At 38.9% G+C, this 17,148-nt stretch overlaps 1 protein-coding gene across 8 annotated transcripts in view; it reads right to left on the reverse strand.

Annotated features, from left to right (window-relative positions):
• Positions 1-370: 370 nt before the first annotated feature.
• Positions 371-17,148, reverse strand: part of CR2 (complement C3d receptor 2) — a 34,935-nt gene continuing 18,157 nt past the window's right edge. For 6 of the 8 annotated variants that reach the window (XM_032878135.1, XM_032878128.1, XM_032878131.1 and 3 more), the window contains 14 exons: positions 16,714-16,890; positions 16,544-16,634; positions 16,192-16,268; positions 14,588-14,995; positions 13,799-13,975; positions 13,637-13,724; positions 13,201-13,283; positions 12,304-12,696; positions 10,840-11,025; positions 9,581-9,769; positions 8,913-8,936; positions 8,116-8,191; positions 3,871-3,979; positions 371-1,072 (listed from right to left, as the gene is read on the reverse strand). In XM_032878135.1, the coding sequence (XP_032734026.1) occupies positions 3,886-3,979; positions 8,116-8,191; positions 8,913-8,936; positions 9,581-9,769; positions 10,840-11,025; positions 12,304-12,696; positions 13,201-13,283; positions 13,637-13,724; positions 13,799-13,975; positions 14,588-14,995; positions 16,192-16,268; positions 16,544-16,634; positions 16,714-16,890 (2,063 nt within the window). In that variant the 3' untranslated portion in view covers positions 371-1,072; positions 3,871-3,885. Of the gene's footprint in view, positions 1,073-1,283; positions 1,845-3,870; positions 3,980-8,115; positions 8,192-8,912; positions 8,937-9,580; positions 9,770-10,839; positions 11,026-12,303; positions 12,697-13,200; positions 13,284-13,636; positions 13,725-13,798; positions 13,976-14,587; positions 14,996-16,191; positions 16,269-16,543; positions 16,635-16,713; positions 16,891-17,148 lie in introns of those variants that run through there. The other 2 variants (XM_032878129.1, XM_032878130.1) reach the window with 2 other exon arrangements.

The raw sequence follows: 17,148 nt of genomic DNA on the forward strand, positions 1-17,148 counted from the left end.
AAACAACGAAGTGGTGAGATCCAGAATGCATAAATGTTAAATAAGGAACTCTAAAAACCCTCACTAAATGGAATTAAAATAAAAACATAAAAGTAAGCATTCACTATAGGAGAAAAAAAATCACATAAGGCAAGTGTTTTTGTTAAAAGATAAAATTTATTTGAGTCACTGCTATACAGATTTTTAAAAAATTTTTTTAAAGATTTTATTTATTTGACAGAGATCACAAGTAGGCAGAGAGACAGGCAGAGAGAGAGCGAGGAGGAAGCAGGCTCCCTGCTGAGCAGACAGCCCAATGTGGGGCTCGATCCCAGGACCCTGGGATCATGTCCTGAGCCAAAGACAGAGGCTTTAGCCCACTGAGCCACCCAGGTGCCCCTGCTATCCAGATTTTCAAGGAAACCAAAGCCCTGATAGAACTGCCAAAGAAATCTCCAAAGCCTGCATCTGTACACCAAAACTGTACAATTAAAACTTGACTCTCATAATGGAAAAAAAATTGTGCAAATTATAATTACTGATTAGGGAAAAGGCAAAGTATATATTGTGAGGGAAAAAAAACCCATCAAACCAAGTGGAAATGAAAGAGAAATATTCAGCCATATGAGAGCAAGATGCTATGATTAAAATAAAATTAGACTTCTCAACGAAAGTATTTCATAACAACATGAAATATTCTCTACTTGGCTTAAATAATTAAAACCATACTACAACCAGAAGTGTGTGATAACAGTAAGTATACTGATTGCATAAGAAGAGTGGCGATAGGAGGACAGCTCTTTCTAGTGCCTTCCTTAAAATGGCGTTACTTTTGGAGTTAAGGGTTTATAGCTATAGCCTGATGTCAGGCATATTGTGGGTGAGGCTTCAGAAAGTCCTTGAAGAGCATGTGGCGGTAAAACTGGGCTCCCATCTTTACTGTCAAGTGAACGTTCTTCATTCTGCTTGAGAATAACTGCATATGGGAAATTATAGCTTATGAAGTCATTTCACTGATGCTGAGGTCATACGCCTAGACTTGCTGAGATGAAAATGGTTTCTTCCCAACCAATGTTCCAAATAAGAAGGCACACTGAAATAGAGAGTTTCTGTTCAGGAGGCAGCACGAAGGGCAGGGGTGTAACTCAAAGTTTAAATAATGACAGTGTTCACCTTCTCCATGTACTAACTCTTTAAGTGCCATAACCAGTAGAGCATTAAGCCTCTTAGAAGATATATTTTTTAAAGAGGCCCCTTTCTTCAGATACATGATCTGAAGCAAATAATAAAGTTTATATTGATAAATAGAATAATAAATGAGGGAGAAATCGAAGCAAGAGTTGCATTCTTACTCATGCATTCATTCAACAAATATTTAAGTACTAGCGTTATTTTGGTCGCCCCTGTGGTTTGGGTTTAGACATCACTCTGGCCTGGTCTCCCCTGTTCTCTTTTGTTTTTCTATAACTCCCTAGCACCAGGCAATCTTTTCTTCCTCAGTAACCACAGCAGTTTTTCTGTATCTTGTTTGTGGTAATTATTCTTACACTATGACATGTAGTATCTATTTTTTTTTTCTGTACTAAAATAAGTTCCAGGAGGACAGAGGTGGTATCTTTATACTTTATAGACTATGTAAGAGAAAGCAGTTTGAAGACAGATTTAAGCTTGAATTCAAACCTTTGCCTATTAATGATTCTGAGACTGTGGCCAATAGGTTAGCTTTGGTTTTCTCATCTTGATATTATATGCTCACCTTGGGCTAATACCTTTCACTGCGGTAATGAGGGCCGACGCAAGGCAGGAGGGAGGCTCAGCACAATGCCTGGGCATGGCAGACCTCCAAGTGCTCACCCCCACTCCTCCTGGGGACGTCAGGGGACCCTTCATGTTGTCGGTCCTGTTTTCTATACTCATCATTCAGTCTTCAGCCCCCATGGTGACTCTTTAGTGCCATCTCCTTTCTCCTTAAGTCCCTACCATCTCCTTTCCCAATCTTCCTTTCGGGTGACTGTTTTGCTTTCTAGACACTGAGAAAACAGGGTCGTCAGAAGAGAACCTTCCTCACATGCATTTGCCATCACGCTGCCCCCTGCCTTTGTCTATGCCTGCATCTTCTACCTTCTCTCCTGTTAGGGAGGCCACACTCTGCCCCCACAGCTGGAGCATTTGATCCCCTCCCTTCTTGCTTACCCAGATGTTGCTCCAGCAATTCTTCCTTTTCCTTCCTGTCATCATTCCTCATTTCCTAGTAGATCATTCTCATCAGTGTATGGAAATGGGGGCCTGACTGCTGATTCTCCATTTCTAATGGATAGTTCTTTTGACCTTACTTGTTGGTCTTGCCATCTGTTCCCTTTTCCATGTCTCTTTGTAGAAAACCTCCTTGAAAGAGGAGTCTGTAGTTGAGATCTCCAATTTATCTCCTTTCATTCTCTCTTAAGCTGACTTCAATCAGGAGTTTGCCTCCTTACCCTTCACTGGAATCATTCTTGTCAAGTTCACCAACAAATCCTGAGCTGCTAAACACAGTGGTCAGTATTCACTACTGCTCTTGGCCCGTCAGCAGCATTTGACAGAGTTGATCACTCCCACCTCCTTAAACGTCATCCTTCACATGACTTCTACCATACCATGCTCTTGGGTGCTTCCCCTATGTCAGAGGCTGCTTCTTCACCCCTTGGTTGGTTCCTTCTCATATTCCATGTCTTCTGATGTGGAAGGACCCAAGGCCTGGCACATGGACCTTTTCCCTAGTCCTTCTCATCCCCTTGTTCATCTTATTTGATCTCATTATTACATGCATCCATATGCTGACAAAGCCCATATCTATGTCCTAAAACCCATTCTCTGAAACAGACTTATTGAAACAGACTTATACACCCAACTGCCTTCTTGATACTTCTCTTTGGATAGCTATTAGATATCTCATTTCTAACATCTCCAAAGTGAAACTTCTGCTTTTTTCTCCCTAGTCTTGCCTTTTCACATTGTCAGTCATCATAATTAATCATGATTCCATTCTTCCGGTCAGCAGACCAAAAAACCCTACCATCATTACTGCTTCCTGCCTTATGACTGTTAGCAAACCTCCTGTCACTATCTTAAAGATACATGCAGAAGCTGACCTCTTCTCATCAGCCTACTTGTGGCTACTCACAACTTCTTACCTAGATTATTGTGATCAAGTCTGCATTGGCTCCTGAGGTTCCACCTTTGGTTTCCTACGCTCAGTTCTTCACACAGCAGTTAAGGTGATCATTCTCCTCTCTGCCTAAAACCATCCTTTGCTTTCCATCTCAGAATACACACCAAGGTCATTATAATGACCTAGCATACTCTATATGATGAACCTTGTTCTCCTCCTCCCTTTACCTCTCTGCCTTTATCCCTGCCCCTCTCTCCCTTGGTCAGTCCATACTAGGCCACACTGGTCTCCTTGCTGTGCCTCCAACACACCAGGTGCACACCACCTTATGGTCTCTGCACCTGCTGTTCTTTCTGGAATGTTCTTCCACTACCAGTAATAAGGCTAACTCCTTCCTTCATCCTAGTCTTTGCTGAAATGCCATTTTCTTAGTGAGAGCTTCTCTTCCAACTTCTCTAGCTCCTTCGCCTGCTTTATTTCTCTTCAAAACACATATCATCTTTTAAATTTTATTCTTAATTGTTATGATAGGTATTTAGTATTTGTTGAATGGATGAATGAATTAAAAAAAACAGGGACATTAATTGATAATATGAAGTAGATAAGTTAATAATCTCTGTGCATGATTACTAAAGATGTGTGGAACTGAACCATACATATTTAGCACTATGAAAATTAGTAAATATAAATTGGAGACATTTTGACATAAAAATGAATAAAAATACTTCAATTTCATTAGATACCAGTTTGTCTTCTGATTAGCTTGCTGGGTTGTATGGATCAATAGAATATACTTCCCGTGTTTCTAAATGAAGATCTCCTTCTTTAGGGATTTGATTTGTATAATAATTGCTAGATGGAAAAAGGAAAAAAGTAAATTCTTTACTCATTGGCCATGATCACTACAAATAGGTCACAGTTATTTGTTTTCCATAATTCCTATCACATGATAATTAAATACTTTTCATGAATGATTCATTTTGTTATCTTAAGTATCATAGAAGATAATTACTATATCCCCTATTATTTGGAAAGGCCCATAAAAATAATTTACTAGGATGCGAACTGTCCAAGTCAGAAGCTGATACTAGGCAGCTTTACCTCAGATCCAAGACCTTCAGGGACTTAGAACCATGAGCCTCAGCTTGAAAAATAAATAAAAAAGAAGCTTTTATTTTAGGATAGGACTACAAACTTACCTTTTGGGGGACATAGTCTTCCAATCTGATTTAAAGGGAAGTTTTTATATTTGATGTTGAATTCAGAATCCTTACATAGATTGATAGCACTAAAAGCTTGAAATAATTTTTAAGAGGACAATTTTACTTTTACTCCTTGAAAGCCCACATGCTTTACTGTGCTTCTAAAACCACTTAGCCATAATGAGCAAGAGAAAATAAAATGCGATTCACTATCATGTAGAACTCTGAAATAAGGTATTACAAAATTACTGAAGAAGAAAGATTTCTGCTAAGGGTACTTTAGAATATGTTGTTCATATATATTTAAGAGGTCAGCTTAGAGGTAGGTTATAAGCGATGTATGTTAAGCATGGTGTCTCCCAAATGTTTGGGTGGCTTTTAAACATATCTTGTTACTTAGACAAATTTCTCAGTGACTCTCATCTCATTTATAGAGAGTATTTAAGGCAGCTCAAGTATCTATATCAACTATCAGAAAACAAATTGAAGTCAGTTACAAACTGGAAAGAAAATGAGTTAAGTAAAGCTTAAGAATATACCTTAACATACATGTTTAGTTTGTATCAATGGAGGCAACTAAATATAGTACTTGATATAATCATATTTGTAAACATAATAATCTGCCCAGAACATCAAATTATTTGAGCTCATAGGCATTCCTAAAGTTTGCCAGTTTTCCTACATATGTTAGCCTTTGATAACAAACTTAGTAGCATAAAGGAAAGAGATAGAGACCACATTTTCTATTTATTTAAATTTTTAGTAACTTAGCTAAAGTATCTTCTGACTTCCTGTGAGGAAACCCATGTAAATGGCATCCTTTTTTTCTTAAGACCCTCTTCTTCCTTGAATTGTATGAAAATCCTCCTTCCTAATTCTCCTCCGACCTCTGACTATTCCTTCCCTCTCCCCCCTTTTAAGCATTACTGTCGTTCTGAGACCTGTTCTCATCCCTATTCTTACCTTTCTTGTTTTTCTTGGTCCCGAGGCTTCAAATGTGAGTTAAATATTGCCTACCTGAGTCCAGGCCCCCCTCCTGAGTCCTACATCGTGGGTGCCCCAAAGTAAGAGGGCAGAACTGAACTCCTCTTTCTCTACAAAACTGTCCCTCTCCTCTTTTTGGTGTACCACTGGCTCCACTCGACACAAGTCACTCCACTCTTAATAGGGACGACACCTCTTGATCCCCATCACTGCTGCTTTGTTGAAAGCGCAGTCCTGCCCCTCCTGTTGAAAATGCCTACCTGGACATATTATTACTTTGTTTAAGATCCTACAGGATAAACACCAACTCCTTGTCATGGCATACAAGGTTTTTGATGATCTAGCTCCTGCCCATCTTTCTAGATTCCCCAGTGACTGTTAAATGAAACATTAGTTCCATGGGATGTGAATGCATTATAGGAGAAAAAGAGTTCTGTGGTACAATTAGCTTGGGGAACTCTGGTTTAAAAATAAAACCAAACAGCTTTTTTTTTAATTGTAGGACTTTAAATATACTCTTGGTCACTGTGAATCTTCATGAGAAAAATACTGCATGTAGTACTTCTCAATCTTATTTGCTCATAGAACACCCTTTTTTCCTGAAGTCTTTCACAAAACAAGGGTTATATGGTACATCACAAAACATCCTTTTGTTAACACTACAGTCTAAAGTATATCACAAGTGTAGACCCTTCTAAGACCATTGGATTATAAGAACTACATAAGCAATCTGATGTAACTGTGATGGCCCCTGTGAATTGAGGCACCCCGGTCTGGCAGGCTTAGAACAAACTCCTCAGGTTCACAGGTGACATCATTACATAGTTCCAAAGTAACCCCTTCCTGTCTAATGTCTACACCAGGTGTTTTACAACCGTGAACAATGTGCCAGATGGCACTGATGGCACAAGCCAGATGACCTGGCATGTTAAAGTAATTTTGCTGGCATTTATGGGTGACATGTTTGGCGTGACATGACTTGGTCACCTCCCACTGGAAGTTACCTGAGACTTGGTAAAACTTCACCTAATCATCTCCCTAACACTAGCTTGTATAGAGAGATTCAAGAACCTATGCATACAGAACATTCCCAGGTTGATTCCTGATGGTCTCCATTTGCTAAAATGGCATCCTTTGCACTTATCAGAATGTTCTGACACAGGATTTATGGGTTGGAAGGGTCTTTTATGCCATCCCTACACCCAAATCTATACCACCCTCTCCTACAGTCACCATCACATACAGTTACATCAAATTGCTTACATAGTTCCTATAATAGCTGATGGAAGGACAAGCCTTTGGGTCTTCACTAAAACTGCTCCTTCCACTTGGAATACTTTTTCTCCTTGTCCACAGCATCTTGAAGCTTGCTTGAGACATTTCCTTCACTATAGAATTTTTTTTTCTCATCAAAATTCCCCATTACTTGAGCACTTGCTTTGTGTACCCACCAAATACCACATGACCTACTATGGCAATATTACTTTGTAGATTAAAATGTTTAAAAAATTAATGTTTGGGGCACCTGGGTGGCTCAGTCTTTAAGTGTCTGCCTTTGGCTTGGGTCATGATCCCGAGGTCCTGGGATCGAGCCCCATGTCAGGGTTCTTGCTCAGTGAGGAGCCTGTGTCTCCCTCTTCCTCTGCCCCTCCCCTGCTTGTGAGGTGTGTGTGTGTGTGAAATAAATAAATAATTTTAAAAATCAATGTTAAAAATAGAAATTTATATCTTATTTCTGCATAATAAAACACAATATAACAAGTATATTACTAGGTTTCTATGCTTTAAGTAGTCATGAAAACAACAACCAAGTGAGAGAAAAGATTATTTCAAGAAATAGAAAGGCCTCAGATGTTTCTGAATGGAACACATTACAGAAAAGAGGTCAGTTTCTCACAGACTAATCTATAGACTTAAATGCAATCACAACATATGTTTTTTGGAAATGCCAAATGATTTAAAAATCACCTGGTTAGAACAAACAGAAGAGAATAGAAAGAAAAATCCTAAACAATTATAGCAAAGGAATTCTTGACCTACTATATATTATGACTGTATAAAGATATATTAATTGAACACAAAGTAATTTGTGATGAAAGGACAAATCAGTACAGCAGGAAAAGAAGTCCAGAAACACAACATATCAAAATATATTGATTATTTGACATATGGTCAAAATAGGACAAACCTTTCAGAAAGTCATTTGGCAATATTGATTAGGCTTCTTAAATGTTCATACTCTTACCCTTAGTAATTCTAGAAATGTATGGTACAGAAATAAGTAGATGTAGAAAAAAGTTTATTCAAAGGTGTTTCTTGTACCTTTATTATCAAAATAAATGCGGAAGCAACCCATAATTTTCATGATACAGAAATACATAGAACAATATACTATTATATAACTAAAACAAAAACATAAAGATACAAGAGATGAAGCCAAATTTAAAAAAAATTAAAGCAGGGGACTGTCATTTCAAAATTCCAGTCAAAAAGAGAAAAAGATAAAGAATATTTAAGATCAGATAAGAATATGCCAAAACACTTGCAGTTGTTACCACTGGGATTTTTAAATTTTCAATTTTCTAGATTTTTTAAATATATGTCATCTGAATAAACATCATTCAAATAAAATAAGTGCTTAATATTTTTAAAGTTCTCACAGAGGGGGCTTCCTTCTATATGGCACAAGACTTCTTACTCCACACTATAACATTCATGTCCTATGACTTGTACTTCTGAGTTTAGTTTCAGGCAAGAAACCAAACCTTTTGTGCCCTTTGGTCAAGCATGCATTGAACTTACCGTTCTCTGTGTTTTAATATTGTGCATAAGGTGACACCAATCAAGAATACAAGAAGTACTGAACCTGCAGAAAGACCTAGAAATCAAAACAGCAAGAATCAAATGCCAGAAAATTGTGACCTATATTCCTTTGAAGTGACTGTGGGGCTATTCCCAATGGTGGGGAAATTGTTATGGGACTTTATCCTTATCCTTCATTAGCCATATAAATGTTACATTCCTAAATAATCATACTTGGGCTTAAGTTTTTTCTGATTCAGTCCAGTCCACATTTAATCTAAAGCACCAAGCATTTGATCACAGGGGCTGCAGTCAAGTTTCTCTTGAGCTTTTCTTTCCCTTTCAGTTTTATTAATAATATTCTCATTACTGGGGTGATATTAGGAGCTCAGGACACAAGGATCCCATGACTTGGCATAACAACATTTAACTCTCAGTTGGAAAATATATTTTGTTGTTGCAGAATAAGAGAGCTTATTTGATAGTACCAAATCATGCAAAAGACCAAAAGTTAACATAAACTCAACTTTCAATTGAAAAACTGGAAGTAGGTGGCTTTTTAAATAATTTATTCAACTCTATCCAAAAGTGTCTGTTTGTAATATAAAGAGAGCCTTATATATAAATATTAAAAGAGCCTTCATATTAAAAGAACCTTAAGATAACAAAATGATAATTTCCTAGGAGTTAAAGTGAAAAAGAAAAATAAGAGACAGGATATAGGGCCTCAAGTTTGATATATATATTTTTTATAAAGCATCATTAGAAAATTAATTCAAATATTTAAGAAAACTTACCACTAAGAAGAGGAGCAAGTGAGGCTAAGGAGAACACAAAATCACAAAAATATTAGTCTAGTTGCATACTTCAGTGCAGCCCAAAGTCCCACGGTAATATCCCTAAAGACAACACTCAGCTTCTTTCTCTCAGAATCTCCTTAAAAAGATGTACTGAGGCCCTGGATTGCATGCACTCTTCCTTCATTTTATTATGTAACAATTCACTGGACATTTAAAAAAATAACACTGTTAAGTTGGGGTAGTTCAGGAATGAAAAAAGCCAATACACTCAACTTTACAAATCAGAGATTTCTCAGGTTAGAATGCAAGTAGTAACTGTTACAACAGGTTGCTCACCATATTTTTGGGGGGTCCCTGTCAAATTGGTAAGTACTTATAAATAATCAAGTTTCAGCAATGGAAATCTCAGCAATGACTCCCTTCAAAATGTAAGATTAATAGCTCGATACCTTGTAAGTTAGTACTCCTCTCTATTTTCTTTTTTATACTTCCCCCATCCTCAGAAAGTTTTGCTTTTTCTAGAATAAACCACTAACTTCAAATGCGTCCATTCCTGTAGCACTGGTCACAGACCCACATCAGGTTAAAACCTAACATTGACAGATACTCCTAGCTCTCTCCTCCCCAGGGAGACAAGTATGAGCAGGGAAGACTTCTGCAGTTACCTGGTGATTTGCAGACAGCCAGGGGCGGGTTCCATCCCTGATCGTCCTGACACTGGCTCTGGGGACTGCCTTCCAGGGTATATCCCTCTTCACACTCCAAAGTGACGACTGCACCATACTGATACATTTTCCCAGGCTCCAGACCCTTCTGGATTCCATTCATATACTCTGGGGAGCTACAGTTTACCTCTGAAGTGAAAGAAAGCAAATTGAAGCTGGGCCATATTTTAGCCTTTTCTCAAGGAAGTAAATACTTCCCTGAATGGAAAGGTTTAGGAAACCAATTTGGTTCATTCTCAGTAAGGAAAGCCTCGCTGTGATAACACAAAAGGACATTCTAGGCAGGTTCCTTCTGTGACAACCATCCATCTCAATTACCTCTAGGTAATTTAAGCCAGATTTCCTTCTCTGTGCTTTAGTTTCTAAACTAACAGTGTTGGATAATTTTAACAGCCTCTTAGAGAGTGGGTTATATTAAGAATTCTGAATGACTGTCTCATCTGCTCTACTATAACTGTCCATAGGTGAACGTACTTCCTCATTTATTTCTTTCATCTCGAAGCACAGGGGACAATAGTGGGAGGTTTTAGATTTGAATCATGACTCTAGGACTTCTCCCACTGTGTGACTTCGGGTAGGTTACAGATCTCTCTGTTCTACAGAGCCCTTATCTGTCATATAGGAATAATAACGGCACCAACTTCATCTGGTTCTCAAGAAGATTAATGAGACAATGCATGTAAAATATGTACCGTTTCTGGCTTTTGGTAAAAAGTGCCTGATGAATATTGGATATTAACTCACTACCCCTATTTCATATGCACTATGTTAAAGAAAATGAAATTCTGAAGCCTTTATTAAAAAGTACCCATAATTCCACCACCACTTAGAAGGAATACACTGACAAGATCATTGTGCTTTTTGTCAGTATTTGTCAAATGCACACTTATTGTAACTACAACCACAGGTAAATTCAACCTGCATTTTAGTTGTTTAATTTGTATAAGTACTTCATTTTTCTATATTTAAAGGGCTATATAAGTGATCACTCCTCAGATAAGCTACACCCTAAGTCATTTTTTCTTATTTTGTGGTAGGCTAATTAATATATTCATCTAATTGAATCAATCCAATTAAATGCATTTAATTAAATGATCCAATTAGTACATTTATTTGGCTATTTTAAGTTGAAAGTACCTAACTCAGTATCTGTTTGGGAGAAATTCACTTTAAAAACAGGAGAATAATAGACACCACACCTTTACAATAAGGGGCAGATTGGCTCCAGGTTCCCTCATGTGTGCAAAGAAGGAGTGCCTCTCCCACAAGCAGGTAGCCTTGGTCACAGCTGTACAGGACTGACATTCCAGGAGAGAATCGAGCTATATCTCCACCAGTATGATTTCCATTGGGTATCTTAAGCGGAGGTTGACATCCTAAGAAAGCTTAGACATCAATAAAAAAGGATCTTTAATTTAGCACAGAGGAACATATAACCAACACTGTCTGTGGGTGATAGCAATACTGAAAGAAGGTAGGAAACAAGCTAACTAATTGGTATCCAGAAATATTCATTCCACCTAAACCAAGGAGCACTGGACAGAAATTTGCATTGCCTCCATATTTCGTATGGGAGCTGAAAAACAATGCCAAAAGTAACATAATGAAACGTCAATGGTCGTGGCCCACGATTGTAATCTATCAGCTAATAGTATTTTTTTCTTTTCTCTTTAGATAACAAAGAGGCTATAGTTTAAGGGTCTCACACTCCAATGCCTTCAGGAACCAGAAAGTGAAGCCCCCAGATATGACAACTCAGAGAGCATCCATCCTAAAAATGGCTGCCATTGCCTGGTTCAAGATATAGGTGTCTTGCAGGAAAACAAAGGGGGTCCCTCGCTGTATTACATATTCATTGCTCATCTTGGGCTATGCAGATTCACTTCAGATGGGTTTAACTTAGGATGAGATGGGTTTGACTTAGGATGAGACTACTGCGCTAGCCAAAGGAAGCCATTCTGGTAAGCTGAATTCAGTTCTTGGGGCACAAACTGGCATCCTCTGTTATAGATAGTTACTGACAGGAATAAAACTGCCATATGATAAGTAAAATGACAAAGACAAATTGATGGGTTTGAAGGCCAACATTCCCCTCCGAAAACCCAAAGTTCTCTTTTTGACTGGTTTCACAGCCTTAAATATCCACATTATTGCCAAACACTTGCCCTCCCAAAGTATGTGTTTTTTTTTACTTCTAAATTAGTAAAAAGAATAAATATTAGAGACTCCATAAATTTGGAAGTTAACCATTATCTTCTCAAGTACTTTTGCTTAACACACCTAGAAAGGGAAAGGGAAAAAAAATCAGATGAGTGGACAATGAAGGTATCTTATAAAACAATGTGATTGCCTTTTACATGTTTTCTGTAGTTTGAATGGTCAATGCAGATTCAAAGCCCTTTTTCTTCATTCTGGGCAACACCCCATATTTTATTCCTTAGAGTATCTTACCTTTTTTTTTTTTTAAAGATTTATTTATTTATTTGACAGAGAGAGGGAGAGAGCACAAGCAGGGGGAGTGGCAGGCAGAGGGAGAAGGAGAATCAGGCTCCCCGCAGAGCAGGAGAAGCCCAATGTGGGACTTGAACCCAGGACCCTGGGATCATGACCTGAGCCGAAGGCAGTTGCTTAACCAACTGAGCCACCCAGGTGCCCTATCTTACCCTTTTTGATACAAGTTGGTACACCTGGCACCCATTTGTTATTGGTATGACATTTAATCACGTGACTGCCGTTCATGATGAAGCCAGGATTGCAGGCGACATATATTGTATCATTGTGGGAATATGAAGAACGAGTTTTGTTGAGCTGGTACCCATGTTTGACTTCTGGGCTAGGGCAGTGAATTACAGGAGGAGATTTTAAGCACTTTGGGAGAGGTTCAGTCCAAGATCCATGTCCATTAGAATCACTTATGCATCGTATATTTTTCTCTCCCAGAAGAGAGAATCCTTGGTCACATTCATAAGAGACTTCATTTCCATATAGAAAGGGTTCTGCCATCACGCCCCTGGGCCTTCCATTGTCAATCGTGGGTGGAGGCGGACAGTGAATTACTGCAGAAGAGATTTTAGGAAATTCTGCTTCAGCTAGCACACCAAGGTGGACAGTCTTCAGTCAGGCACAAAAGAAACTAGGCAACTGCACGTACTACACGTAACCATACAATAATTTAGATTTTTTGAACCCAGATGATGCTTCCTTTAAAACAGTGTTATTAAATTCTCTATGCAAGTAATACATACTCATTTCAAACAAATTCAGAAAACAAAGTATTAAGAAAGGAATAAATATAGCTATGTTCCCATAAACTAGAAATATAGGCCATATATGTAATTTTTTTTCTTAAATCTTGAGCAGATGTACGGCAAATACTCAGTTCCTATTTGGCCACTTTTTTTCCCCAATGCAAGTGCTGACCAAACACAGAAAGATTTTTCTTATCTTATGTACAATGAAATAGAACACATACACTATTGAGGTAGTTATAAGGCTAGTTCTTCAGCGATCTTCCCTCTCTAACTCCCTACAGTCCCACCAACAATTTTTTTCTAACTTACCTTTACAAAGTGGAGTCTTTTGGAACCAAACCCTATTCTCAGCATCTTGACACTTCTGATAAGTATGTCCAGTCAACCGGTACCTAGAGAGAGATTATAATGCATTTCTTCTTCCCAGCATCACATCTCTGTAACCTAGCTTCCTCAAACCACAGATACAGGGGCTCTTCTAAATAAGAGCTTTGGCAGAGAAGAGCTAAAACTCTTGGTCCTTCAAGCAAGAAGACTACTTTAGACACTGAGTTTTCCACAGCAAAGCCATTTCCACATCAAGAAAGGACTGAAGAGAGAGATGTTAGACCTTTGGAACCCCACATTCTCTGTGAGTGTGATAATGAGGGTTGTCTAGAGGGAGTCACCAAGACAACTTGAGGACAGAATTAATGCACAAAATGAGGTGGAGATCCCTTTTCAGAATGGACCATCTCATACTCACCCATCTTGACAGGATGTATTAACTGGTATCACATGTGAATGAATGGGAAGCTCTTGAAAATCTTCTCCCACAGGTTGACATGGTGCTTCTAGAAGAGCAAAGTTTGAATTATTTATGCATGCCTGATATCACATAGAAAAACAACTCTGCAACTGAAAGTACCTTCACACCGAGGGGGAGAAGGACTCCAATTTCCTGAAGGCATACAGTGAATGGATTTGTTTCCCACAAGCAAGTAGCCAGGGTCACAGGTGTAGTCTACAGCCATCCCAGAGACAAAGAGGACCCTATTTCCACCTGTATGCTGACCATGATGGAGCCCAACAGGTGGCTGGCAGCCTGAAGAGAAAACTCCCCACGTAAATACCAACAACAGCAACAAAAGGAATTTATACTCAAGAACATTAAGTATACAACATCTGACAGCAGGCAATCTGCAACTTTTAAACCAAAGTTTATGAAGCTCTAATTACCAAATGTTTTCTGCTCTTTTGCAGGAACCAGGCACCTTTAAAAAGGTCCTCTCGAAAACCAAGAAACAGACTCTTAACTATAGAGAACAAACTGATGGTTGCCAGGGGAGAGGTGGGTGGGGGATGGGTGAAATACATGATGGGGATTAAGAAGGGCATTTGTGATGAGCACTGGGTGTCGTATGGAAATTTTGAGTCACTAATATTACACTATATGTTAACTAACTGGAATTTAAATAAAAACTTGAAATAATAAAAAAAGAAAAGGTCCTCTCATTATCTACCCTGAATAGATCCCTGATCAAGGGGGCATTAACATGAAAAACATATAAAAACCACATAGGACATTTGATCACAGAATGGAAGAAATGGGATAGTAATCTGTACCTTTGCCTTTTTCTATGACTCTAGTTTTGGGATGGAGCTAATAAATAAGAATAAAGGAGTAAATACCTAATTTTCCCCCTTGGGTCTTTACCTTTTTCACAAACGGGTATTTCAGGATCCCAGGTGCTATCAGCTTTGCAACGAATCTGACTGCTGCCCTTCAAAGTAAATCCATGATGACACTTGAATGTCACACTGTCATTATAGAAGTATGGGGCTTCCTTCCCAGATGTCTTGTATCCATTTTCCACCTGGGCAGGTACACACTGAACAGCAGGGAGGGAAAGTTTGCAGACAGGGGCAGGGCCACTCCAGATGCCCCTCTCTTGGTCATTGCTTGTACAATGGATGGTACTCTTCCCAATGAGGTTGAATTCCACTCCGCTCTCTGGCCCAGGGTTGCATGTGTAGGTGACTGTGGTTCCGTATGGAACATATTCTGAGGAACTCCCTGTGTGTGTCCCATCAGAGATGGCAGGAGGTGGTGGGCAGGTGATTTCTGGAGAGATGAGAATTTACTGTAGAATTCTGCTCCAGTATTACACACCAAAGAGAAGAGACAGAGACATCAAAGAAGAGAAATGGAGACACCAAAGAAGAGAAATGGAGACACCAAAGAAGAGAAATGGAGACACCAAAGAAGAGAAATGAAGCTGGTTACGAACCTGTAGTTATCAGGTTTCCCGGAGGATATGGATGAGTTTTGATGATAGAAGTTACATCAAAGCTCATTATGTATATAAAACTTGATTTAAACAGACATCATAGCAAAGATTTTTATAATGGAAATCTTTGTTACAAGTGAACACATGCCCGGCGATGAGTATGAAGGAGGGCATAGACTGCATGGAGCACTGCGTGTTGTACGCAAACAATGAATCATGGAACACTACATCAAAAACTAATGACATACTGTATGGTGACTAACGTAGCACAATAAAAAATGAATAAATAAAAAATAAAGTGAAAAACCAAGTAGATAATAATTTCAAAAAAAAAAGTTAACATGTTCATCAGTATCATATTGTGAGGCAGTGAAGTCCAGTAGTAAATTGGTAATAAAAATCATTGTTTTTAAAAGAACCAATAAGTGAATAAAAGGCCTGGGGGGGTGGTAGAAGTAAGCTTTTCTGAGTACAGTCTTTGTGCTGAAGTGATATGATAGGTTAGCCAAGAATCACTGTCAATTGAGCATCTACGTTTGACAGGTAATTTTCTCATCTACGAAGGGGGGATAGTACCATTTAATTTTAATAACATTGACGTCTCGAGTTTCAGTTTAACTTTCCAGATAAGAGGCTGGAATTTCCAAGAAGTTACCTAAATTGCCCCAGCTCAAATTAAGCAATAGAAACCGAATCTGAGTTCAGATCCCACACTAATCCTCTCTCTCTCCACTAAACTACAGCATTCCCCCAATTAAGGATAGTGGCTCATATACTCACTGTCCTCATTATTCTTAAACTCCCAAATCACAAAAGAGAATCGGAAATACATTTAAATTGATTGGCATGCTACGAAGTAGAAAGCGGTGACAGCAGAAAGACAACAAAACCATGTGACTAGAACTGTTGACAAAGTTAATCGAACAGAATCTAATCTTCGTATTCCCATAGCACGGCCTCAAACAGAAATCTCCCAGGAAATGTGTACGTTTCACACTGTGTCAGGTTCTCCATCACTTTTGCTGCTCACCTTCACATAGACGATTCTCCATAAACCAAGGAATCACACCTTGGCACTTCTGATAAACACTCCCACCTAACCGGTACCTGGAGACAAAGAGTCATGTCATTTTGCCATCTGGAGACTATTAAAAGCAGACTCACCACTTTTAGGACAAGAAAAAATAGGGACAAATATGTAGCCAGTATCAGCATCACCCATCCATTGCACAGGCAGCGTTTCCATACACGCAACCATAGCACAATCAACCCTTCTGGGAATAAGTGACAAGGAAGGCTCTTTGAGATAAATGAAGACAACAGAGCTTGTAGTGTGCACTAATAAGCCAGACCTGGTTCAGGCTGAGACAGCCCTCACTCACCCTTCGTCGCAAGAAGAGTTAACATCTGGTCTAATAAATTGATCCTGGGGTTTGTTAAAGACTTGCTCTTCTATAGGTTCACACTCTGCCACTAAGAAAAGAGACCTGGATGAGAAATCAGCTCAACGCAAACTCAAAACCATAAAATGTCTACATTCAAAGCCTGGCACCTTTGCATTGGGGGGCAGTGGGTGTCCACACCCCCTCAGAGGTGCAACGGATGGATTCTTTTCCCACGAGAACATAGCCAGGGTCACAGCTGTACTTTATAGATGTTCCTGGGTCAAAGCGGACCATGTGTCCATCTTCCTTCTGCCCATTGAGGATTTTAGGAGGGGCTTGGCACTCTGAAGGAAAAGAAAATTTTTCTTATATAAACAACAGAAAGAAACAAGCAATTATCATTAATGTGTAGCTCAGTTTTGGATAATTTTAGATCAGCAGTTCATCTTTTTTTCATTTCTGTACTTAGGGTGCTGAAGACTTTGTTCACTTCTAATTCTTCTCCTGTCTCCTCTTCTTCTTCCTTACTCCTTCCTTCTTCCTTCCTCCTTCCTTCCTCCTTCCTCCCTCCTTCCTCCCTCCTTCCTCCCTCCTTCCTCCCT

The sequence above is a fragment of the Lontra canadensis genome, unplaced genomic scaffold (genome assembly GCF_010015895.1).
Source record: "Lontra canadensis isolate GAN:19392208 unplaced genomic scaffold, GSC_riverotter_1.0 scaffold63, whole genome shotgun sequence".
In the NCBI taxonomy this organism is placed as follows: domain Eukaryota; kingdom Metazoa; phylum Chordata; class Mammalia; order Carnivora; family Mustelidae; genus Lontra; species Lontra canadensis.